The sequence below is a fragment of the Malus sylvestris genome, chromosome 8 (genome assembly GCF_916048215.2).
Source record: "Malus sylvestris chromosome 8, drMalSylv7.2, whole genome shotgun sequence".
Lineage (NCBI taxonomy): Eukaryota > Viridiplantae > Streptophyta > Magnoliopsida > Rosales > Rosaceae > Malus > Malus sylvestris.
Genome location: NC_062267.1, coordinates 20,514,996 through 20,525,446, shown reverse-complemented (window position 1 = coordinate 20,525,446; position 10,451 = coordinate 20,514,996). Strand labels below are relative to the sequence as shown.

At 37.6% G+C, this 10,451-nt stretch overlaps 2 protein-coding genes across 5 annotated transcripts; both read left to right on the top strand.

The window, feature by feature from the left end:
* Positions 1-461: 461 nt before the first annotated feature.
* LOC126632186 (beta-1,3-galactosyltransferase 7-like) lies at positions 462-4,471 on the top strand. Of its 4 annotated transcripts, none has more exons than XM_050302459.1 (11): positions 462-638; positions 783-879; positions 969-1,027; positions 1,171-1,382; positions 1,475-1,538; positions 2,294-2,366; positions 2,459-2,579; positions 2,675-2,762; positions 2,870-2,995; positions 3,449-3,558; positions 3,797-4,471. In XM_050302459.1, exons 1-11 carry the CDS (start codon positions 550-552, stop codon positions 3,943-3,945), a joined length of 1,188 nt encoding a protein of 395 aa, XP_050158416.1. In that variant the 5' UTR covers positions 462-549; the 3' UTR covers positions 3,946-4,471. The 4 variants fall into 4 exon arrangements, with proteins under 4 accessions (XP_050158416.1, XP_050158414.1, XP_050158415.1 ...); XM_050302457.1 differs by having other exon boundaries at positions 1,162-1,382; XM_050302458.1 differs by having other exon boundaries at positions 780-879.
* A 131-nt stretch (positions 4,472-4,602) lies between these two features.
* LOC126632187 (uncharacterized) lies at positions 4,603-9,270 on the top strand. Its single transcript, XM_050302460.1, has 3 exons — positions 4,603-4,822; positions 8,509-8,579; positions 9,106-9,270. Exons 1-3 carry the CDS (start codon positions 4,676-4,678, stop codon positions 9,263-9,265), a joined length of 378 nt encoding a protein of 125 aa, XP_050158417.1. The 5' UTR covers positions 4,603-4,675; the 3' UTR covers positions 9,266-9,270.
* The last annotated feature ends 1,181 nt before the right edge of the window (positions 9,271-10,451 follow it).

The window sequence follows — 10,451 nt, the reverse complement described above, 5'->3', positions numbered from 1 at the left end:
TTTTTAGACTACCGATATTTCCGATATCATCAATATTTTATACCTTGTTCGCGGTAGACGTAAATTTTTTTCTTATCAAACCCAAATCAGTTTAAGAATGAACGTTGCAGGCCACTGTGGATCTTTTGATGCATCCACTTCAAATCTCTCACGCCTGTATTTTCCAAAGAAGCCAAAAAACGGTTCGGGTTTCCAAACTGGATGGGAAGTGACGCATCCGAGTTAGAAAAACAAGGGGTATTGATTCTTGACCAGTGGCGTAACTGGCGCGGAGAGACGGCGACTTGAGACGGACGCCATGGCCGAACACGGAGACACATATTCGCATAAATTCGCAAAAAGTCAATGCCAAACATTTTTTTTTATGGCGGTCGTACAAATGGACCCCAACAGGCCTAAAATTCGTAAGAAAATTCAAACCTCTTTCTCTTTCTAAATCCCACCTTTAAATTCTCACCGTCTCTCTCATCTCGCAATCAGCTTCGTCACAACTTCTTCTCTCTCTCTCTATTTCTACTTTCTTTCTCTCTCTAGATTCAGAGAGAAGAAATGAAGAGCCGAAGCTCCAAGATCTCCGCAACTTGGATTCCCATTTTCTGCATCCCCGCTTTCCTTCTCGGCATGCTCATCACCGGCAGGTAGCGTTTCCAGCTTACCCAAATTTTGGTTTTGTTCAATTGGAATTCTTTCTCTCTCTCTCTCTCTCTCTCTCTCTCTAACTTTCTCTATCTAGGTTTTAGTGCTGAAACAAATTATGGGTTTTGAATTTTTTATGGTAGCAGAATGTGGGCAGCACCTGAAACCAACGGTCAGCTAATTTCGACTCGACGCCAAGAGCAAGAGCTTCAAATCGTCTCGGAAGATTGCGAAACTAAGAAGGTGTTAATTTTAATTAATTTCTCTCTAATTACATACCCTTTTGGTTAAATTTGAGTATTCTTTAAGAGGAAATTTGTTGCTATTTATAGAAGCATGGACAAGATAAGAATGTGATGGACGAAATCTACAGAACCCATGAATCAATTCAGTGAGTGCAAACACTTGAGCTCCTGTTCTGATTTTTTTGTTTTTTTGGATTTGGGATGTTTTGTTTTTGTTGGAATTGTATGAATTTGTACTGGGTACTGAAAATTTGGCTATTTTATTGTGAATTTCGCGGAGGCGTGCCAGATCTCTAGACAAGCAGATGGCGTTGATTCAGATGGAATTGGCGGCAGCTCGGAGTTCGCAGGAGATGGGGAACTCCGGTGGCTCCACCGCCAACTTGCAATTGTCTAAGGCCAATTCAACTAGAAAGAAAGCATTTATTGTTATTGGAATTAACACTGCTTTTAGTAGTAGAAGGAGGCGAGATTCAGTTAGAGAGACTTGGATGCCTCAAGGTACTGCAAGCTTGTAATTCTTCTGTATAAGTGTAAACAAGATCCATGCTTTTATGGCCCTGCTTGCTGAAAGTGTCTGATTTGTTCGGCAGGGGAAAAGCTACTGCAGTTGGAGCGGGAGAAAGGGATAGTTATCCGATTTATGATTGGCCACAGGTATGGAAAAGTTCCATTTAGATCATAGAATTGCAGCCTATGCAGTGAAATTTGATGAGGCAATTTTGACATGACATATGCATGTGCTCATCTCCCACGAAATTTGATACTTCTACTTGGAGAAGGCAGTGCTCTAAATGGCTAAAGTAATTAAGCAAATTCATTCATAAAGTCGTTTTGTGGTGTGGTAAAATGTCCATGTAACAGTAAACTAATCATTTAGCAGTAACAAGTTCTGCATCACTTGCTACCCTTACTTTAGTTTTAAGTCAAAAATTAAAGATTGAGACTTGCAGCTTAGTTCACACCTTTTTCTTTTGCTAACCTAAAAACACATACCACGTGCATTATGATCTCCCAATAGCTCATTTATGGGTTTTTTCTGCATCACCTGCTCCTCTTACTTTAGTTTCTTTTCAGCATTTTAGATATTGAGACTTGCAACTTAAGTTTTTCCTTTTCTTTTGCTAATGTTACCTTTACTACTTGCTGTGTGAGCTAGTGGTAGTGTTGGAACTCATAAAATGTCTGACCATTATGTTGTAACTATGATGTGCCATTTTTTTTTCTGAGCGAAAAGAATTAATATGGAGGATAGGAAGGTATACGGGATAAATTATACCTATGAATAGAGGCCATAACCTGTTTTTTTTTTCCTTCTAATGCATAGCACACAAAGATAGTGGATAGGTTATTGAAATGGTGTTTTTTTCTATCCAAACCTGACTTGAGTGTTTTCTGCCTCGTTTGTACAGTGCAACATCCAACAGCATTTTGGATCGAGCCATTGATTCAGAAGATGCTCAACATAATGATTTCCTCAGGCTGGTAAGAGAGTAGACATAAAGCTTTGTTTATGTGGAACTACTATTAAGACAATTCTGCTAGGAATTCGGTATCATTCTGGTTTTTCACTGTAGGAACACGTTGAAGGCTATCATGAATTGTCTGCCAAAACGAAAATTTTCTTCACTACTGCAGTTGCACAATGGGATGCTGATTTTTATGTCAAGGTGGATGATGATGTACATGTCAATTTAGGTATGCAATGCTGCATCATTGCTTTATCTTCAACTAGAATAAATGTATAAATATTATTACCAAGGATGAGTTTCTTACAAATCTTACTTGCATAGGTATGCTAGGTACTACTCTTGCCCGTCACCGTTCAAAACCAAGAGTCTACATTGGGTGTATGAAATCTGGACCTGTTCTTGCCCAAAAGTAATTGTCCTGATGCATTTATGACAATGAGAGAAAATGATACTCTTCAATTTGCATGTGCCTTCAAGGAGGAGAGATTGATCTTTTTATATTTCTTTACTCTCTAGGAATGTGAAGTACCATGAACCGGAGTATTGGAAGTTTGGAGAGGAGGGAAACAAGTACTTCCGGCATGCAACTGGACAGATTTATGCAATTTCAAGGGATCTTGCTACATACGTCTCCATTAATCAGTAAGAATATATCAGATCATCTTTTCTATTTCTCCAAATAGAAGTAATTGCGGTACTACATTGAACATCTTGTTCTAGATGTTGAAACTTGACATATTTGTGTTGGATATTAGAAATGCATTGAATGGTCAAAGACATTGCAAACATCTTTGATCCTAGCTTTGGTAATACGAAAGAAAAAAAAAGAAGTCTGGGTTTTTCTTTGACCTTTCAAAATGTTGTGTTGTCCATTATATGAAATTTGTAAAAAATATGAGAAAATGATACCTCTGATATGGATCTAAATCAAGGTAATGGCCTGAAAGCAGTGGTGTTCCCAACGAGATTAATTCATGGGTTCATACTTAATAAAGTCTGCAAGTGTTGAAAGTGGTAAACATGGTTTGAAAATTTTTGTGTATTACTTTCTGCAAGACATGATAGAGTTCTGTGACATCCTGTCGTTTATTGCAGGCCCATATTGCATAAGTATGCCAATGAAGATGTGTCACTTGGTTCGTGGTTTATTGGTCTTGAAGTCGAACACATTGATGAACGCAATATGTGCTGTGGGACTCCACCAGGTACTGTTTTTTGAAAAATTATGTAATTGGTGAATGTCGTGCATCCAAATCTAAAGAGAAAAGGCAAAGAAATGTAGTGTGGCATTAGTAATGGCATCGGTGCATGTTTCGCTACCCAATAGACGACATAAGTCAAAGTCAATCCCACACAACAGATTTATCAGTCTGTTTACAATGTATAAATTTGATAAACTTGTCCGTTGCTGGGGTATTTATAATTTATATGAATCGTCTGCAGATTGTGAGTGGAAGGCACAGGCAGGTAATGTGTGTATTGCATCATTTGATTGGAGCTGCAGCGGTATCTGCAAGTCGGTGGAAAGGATTAAATCTGTTCATGAAAAGTGTGGTGAAGGGGATGCAGCTGTTTGGAGTTCGTTATTCTAAAACCGGTTCACGTTGTAGGGTCTTTCTTGTGTATATTTTTTTCAAATTGTGATTCACATCAACTTCAGCTGACAGTCTTCTTGAGAGTATAGGAGATAGCATAGTACATGGATCTGATACACATGATGTCCAAGGCACTGATTTCTTCAACTTTTTTCGAAAACCTGAGAGCTAATGAGGTTGGTGCTTAAGTTATGTGGAAGCTGTTCAGTCCAAGTGTTTGGCGATTTCATCGATGTGAATCTGAATATACCGTTTGTGTTCGAAGATAATTCCAATTGTCACTGCCGTGGGAGGGTACAATATAGTATCTATACAAATTGACAGCTCTTGTGATATAGATTTATGTAGGACCGAAATGTTTTCTGATGCGGGAGTCAGTTGTAGCCCCAGTAGCAGGAGTAACGTTTTGAATTGATGTTATTGTATCCTTCCAAGTGTAATGCAAAACAGAAAATACATTGCTTTAGCCAAAGTTTTCGTGTTATGCGACGAGACCGTAGTAAGAATTCTCGTTTTAACTGAAGTTCTAATGGAGTTGACGTAAATGACCATAACTGCACGTTTTGATGAATTAAGGGATCAATGGTTATGAATTTTTAGTTGAAGAACCATTACTCTAATTGAATTAAAGTTGAGTAAGTATTGTTACAATTTCCTCTTACTATATCATATTTAGCTCAGTTCCTGGTGGTACTTTTGCAGACTGTTTTGTAGCCGTCAACTTCTCATGATCGGTTATTTTGAAGTTGTGACTGAATTCCGTGGCTTGTTCGACAAGAACCTTTTCAAGCATGGCTGCATTCTCGATCAAATACATGGCAAATCCGGTGTCAATAGTATACCCAACGAAGCCATAAAACTTCATCGCCTTAAGGTATTGATGCAGACTTTTAAAATTAATCTTGTGTGATTGTTTTAATAATCCCCGCTTAGGCGTTAGGCGTTTGGTCATTGTCCGATTAAGCCTAGGCATTTGAAAATCAAGAAATAGCGCCTAGTCCTCATAGACACCTGACTAGGTCATAACTCTCACTCAGACATAAAATCAATAATTTTTAGGATTCTTTAGATATAGACCTTTGTAACTCTTATTTCCTATATAAAAACCCACCTAATTATAAACATTCAAATAAAACCCAAATTTAAAAGTGATTGCCATGTAGGAAAGTAATTGAACTATTAATACAAAATATTTACAACTTGTACCACAACATTCAAAATAAATCAATAAATATTATTACTCACCTTAATTACAATGAACAAATAATTTATTGCATATTATTACCCCTAACACACACACACACACACACACACACACATATATATACATATATACGTTCAAATGTATATAGTACTACCACAAGCTCAATATATATATATATATATATATATATATATATATATATATGTATGTATGTATATATGTATGTATGTATATATGTATGTATGTATGCATATTACTACATATATGATCAAACATATTATACTAATTAATCTACCTATATGTAAATTTATGATGAGCAAATAACATATATTTTGTAGGTATATTATTTTGTATGTATCATCATATATATTGGGCATATTTTATTATTACATGTACAAAATAATAGGTAAAATAGTATTGAATAAAATAATAATATTTTTTACGTAGGTACATTATTTTGCATACATTGTGTTTGCTTTATTATGTAGGTAAATTATTTTGCATGTATTTTACATATAGTGAGGAAATTATTTTGCTTTTTTTAAGCAATATAACATTTTAAAATTCGAATAGTAGGTGCACTGAATCAAATAACATTTTTTGTAGGTAAATTATTTTGCATGAATTTTTACGTATACCAGGCTTTTATTTTTATTTTTTATTATATATATGTGTGTGAAATAATTTACCTACATTTATATGTAAAATATAATTTGTTGACTTAACTAAGCATGTATTATTACATATATTAGGCATGTTTTGTTGTTATTATATGTGACAGCTCGTCCCGGAAAAATTATGATTTTTATAATTTTATTAAGTGATTCTACGAAATTGCCCTTCGAGGCACGTGTATTGACGGAGGTTATTTACGGTGTCGTGTCACCTAAGATTTGTTTTCTTGGCATACCCTCATAGTACTCGTCACTACGGACGCGTGGGTGCAGACAGTTCGTGAATTCGAGCTATATCGCAGAAGATATTGATGTTTGAAGTTTGGGACATTTTAATAATTTAATTATTTGCGGTAGAATTTCAGTTTTGAAAAGGGGAATTAAAGGTTTGGGCGCTGCCTAGTTAGAGTGGGGAGAGAGATGGACTGCCCAATCAGAAACAAAAGAAAGAAGAAGGGGGATTGGCTGCCCAACCAAGGAAGGAGGAGATGGACCAATCGGAACAGTGAGAGAAGTGAAGGACCAATCAGGATATGAGGAAATGAGGAAAATGAGAGGAAAAGAGGAAGGGGATCGGCCGGATCCCCTTGACCCGCAACCCGTTTTCGACCCGGTCGGCAAACACCTCACTTTTTGACGATTTTCACCCATTTTTCCGGCAAATTGCTACAAAAAACTACTTGGGAACTCCTCCACGACCTTCCCTCTCTCCATTCCATCTCAAATTTGGAGAGATTTGGCTTTGAAAATGGAAGAACCCGCAAGAAGGGGTGCGGCGACTTTGGCTTCGAATCACCCAATCCCGAAGCACCACCACCCATAACATCCTCTTGAGGCCTAGAACAAAGCCCAAGCAATGGTTGGGACAACATAGTTGTTTTGGAGTCGGATTGAGCACACCCAAAACATAGGGTTTCCGACGGGTTTTGTTGAAATTGGAGGCTTTGCCGACCGAATTGGCCCTGGCCACATGTATGAAAGTTGCCTCTACTCATTGAGATCTTCATTTCTGTAAATTTTGGTAATTTTTGGAAATAGTTGGATTTTCCGGCAATCCGGGGCGACCGACTGCCACCCACGGCAGCGCGTGGCCAGTGGGCTGCCAATGTTACTTTTATGCTATAATTGATGTCCTGAGTTCAGTTTTGGTAGTGGCTTAACGTTGGTTAATCGTTTGAACTTAAATTCGTTTCGGTACGTGGTTAGGTGAAAATATGAATCAACGATCCAACCGTTGGATCATCACCAAACTTTGATACGTTGTAATACGTAATATTTGAGGATCATAGGAACTTACGGATTGGAAATCCGACATATGGATCTTCCCGAATTGGATTTGTAAGTTCATAAAATAAAAGGTTAATCGCCACTCGGTTTTGGAAATTGGCGGAGATCCAACCGTTGAATCATAACAAAACTTTAGCATATTGTTCTATAAGCATAATGTGATTCATGGGAAGTTATGGATCGGAAATCTGAGATGCAGATCTTCCAGATCGAGTTATGTAGAATTGTGATCCTATCGTCGAACTTTGGTTGGCGGATGACTTTTGGTTAATGGGTCTTAAACCATTCTAAATTATCCTGGAGGATATGTTATATGTGAGTTAAGTATTTTATTGATAAGAGTGCTGAGATGTGATTCGATTATTGTTTTAGGCGTTGATTGATCGGGATGCCTCGGTACTCGTTCTAGGGAGTTGTAGCGTGGACTCCAGGTGAATGGGCCTTTGGTTTTCAATATATATTTATATACTTGATATACTTTCCAGAAATACACTTAAATGAAAGTATGCTTTGAATTACTATGCCAAATGCTTTTATATTTTGAATGTGCATTTAATAGTTGCATTTATATGATTGTGGTGTTGTGGACTCTCATGTAAGTATCAGGTGAGTTATAGTTGGTTAATCTGAATTACGAACGGCTTGATCCCTGTTTAGGGTAAGTAGGCAGCTTAACGAAATGTTAGGTGCAGCCATACAATATATGCAATGAAATAATTGAGATATAAGTTTATTTGAGGAATTAAGTAGTGTGATGAACATGTTTGGTTGGCTAAATGAGATGTGATTGAGAAACGATAGCTCATAACCTGCACCAGGGTGATTGTGATTTAGCCAGAGAGAGCTGGCACATGCATGAATATAATGTCACCTCCCACACCATATGCTCACATTGGATCCAATTTAGGTGCACAGTCTTGTCGTACAGACCATCATAGGTGGTTCCAACTTGTAGGTGACAAGCGATTTATCGCATAGCTAGCATGAGAGCGTAGCAGTGAGCATAACTATATTACACCCAGTCTTGTCGTACATACCATTTCAGTGGTTTCGACTCGTGTGTAGTGTAATGCCGTACAGGTCACTTGTGGTGACTCCGGCTGGATTGATTGATGAGCTATGAATTCAGCCATACAGACCTTTGCAGGGGTTTCGGCTAATATGTTATTTTCCATGAGCTTATTCTCACTTGAATCACTTATCCTATTTCATATTTGGCATGGCATACTTTTGATTTATGGACATGTGAAGCATGATTTGAAAATATATTGATATATTCTATTTCTGGAAAAATTATACAGGTTTTACAGCGAGGGGTTAGAACCTTTGAGAAAGAAATGAATTTGAAAAGATTTATTTTTACCAACTCATGCTTTCTGTTTTCCGCCCTTCCAGGTTTTAATTGCTAAAAGTTCGTATCGACGAAGATTCTTGGCAAATCTCAGGATAGGTGGCTACCTCAGAGGGTATAATCCTTATCCTCTATGCTCTACATACTTATGCTCTAACGTCATGTGTGAGATGAGTTATTTCCCGCTCACTAGCGCATGCTGGTATTTAGGCACTCTTAGGTTTAAATTTATTCCACATCCTTACACTTTATGACTTCGTCACATTCCAGGTGTCGGCCAGCACTCGATTTGGAGTCCTAATGGACATTCTGGGTTGGGGTGTGTCATTATATATTAGGCAATAAATTTATTATTTTCGTAAAATCATTAATTCTCCCTTACAATCTATATGGAACTAATTGTGTACATCAAACATTCAAATAAAGGTATTTTGGGCATCGAAATTTTTTAAATGTGTAAAGTCAAATATAATTAATGAATTTGTTGATGTGGAATCTAGTTAATGAGTTTTATTTGAGTAAAAAACTTATGATGGGATGTGGAGAAAATTAAATTTCAGGGGCTAAAGTTATATTTTCAATAATTTTTATTTTGCATTTTATTTTTTGTTTAATAAATTGTGTTTGCTGCTTGTGAATAGATCTAGATTTTCCCATTTTATATCGATTGTAATTCTACGGAAGAGAGGAGGTCGCTCTATCAAGGGAGCCATACTCATGAGGCTTCATTTGTCCTCCGCAACAACACTATATGATACGTTCTCGAGACTAGTTATTTCAGGAAAATCTGTAGGGAGTTGAAGATATGTTCCCCCCTCGCCTATACTTTAATGTGAAGAGTAGACCTGTAAACGGGTTGGGTTTACTAGGTTTGGGTTAGGTTCAACCTGACCCGTTAATTTAATGGGTCACCCGAACCCAACCCGTTTCACCCGTTAACTTTTTTTTTTTTTGTAACATTTCATTAAAAAAAAAAGTTTTGCTTCGCAAGATTGTGGGCTTCGAGAGCCTCGAGGTGGAGAGCGGTGAGAATTTTAACTCTTAAGCCTGTCTCTGAGTCTTTTTCTCTCTTTGTTTTTTGTGTTGCTTTGCTCGCAGTGTGGCTGCAACTTCAAGCTCCTAAAAAATCTCTGGCTCCGAGAAAACCAAATCCACCTGTAGAATCTGTCTCATCTTCACCTATGAGAATATTGAATCCTGATAAGCTTACATCAGTACGCAGGGACCTCATGGGAAATGATGAATCACAAAATGCTGGTCATTTGCCATAGGTAGCCCAAGAAGGTGCTCAGATGGCGAAGATGATGGTGGGAGTGATCGATCTGCAACAGCGAGGAAGGACAAAGTCTCCACTGTGGCTTATCATGGGGCCCGTGAGTCTTTTGTGCTTGATTTTGAGGACAGAGAGAATGGAAAGCATTATCACTCTAATGGGTTGCACCCAAGAAAGTCCATAATAATGGGTGAAACCGGTGGTTAACGGGTTTCGCGAGTTTATCCAAAATGACCCGTTATTTAACAAGTGATTAACGGGTTGACCCGTTGACCACTTGACCAGTTTATCATTCACCCGAAAACTAATTTTAACAGGTTGGGTTGAAAATGCCAGATCTAGTTGAGAATGCATAATTGATGAAAAATATCATTAAATCGATCGAAATGCTTCTGTCATTCGCATTGCTTTTGCATTCAAATATAGCATGATGAGGGAGAGTGCAATGGTGCATGCAGACTTCTAAATAAAGGGAAACACAATTGCGTGGAGCAGGAGCATGACTGGAAGACATCCTGAAAGCTTCTAGGGTTTCACCCTGATGATATTCCAAGAGTATTTTGTTCATCCGATCAACCGGTCTGTAGTTCTTTGAATCAAAGTTGAGATCCAGACAACTAAACATGTTTCCACAAATTTATCCATCTCTTAGAGAAGAAACAAGTCTTTGCTGATTCCTCAACATTCAATTGAGAAATAATGGCAATTAGAATT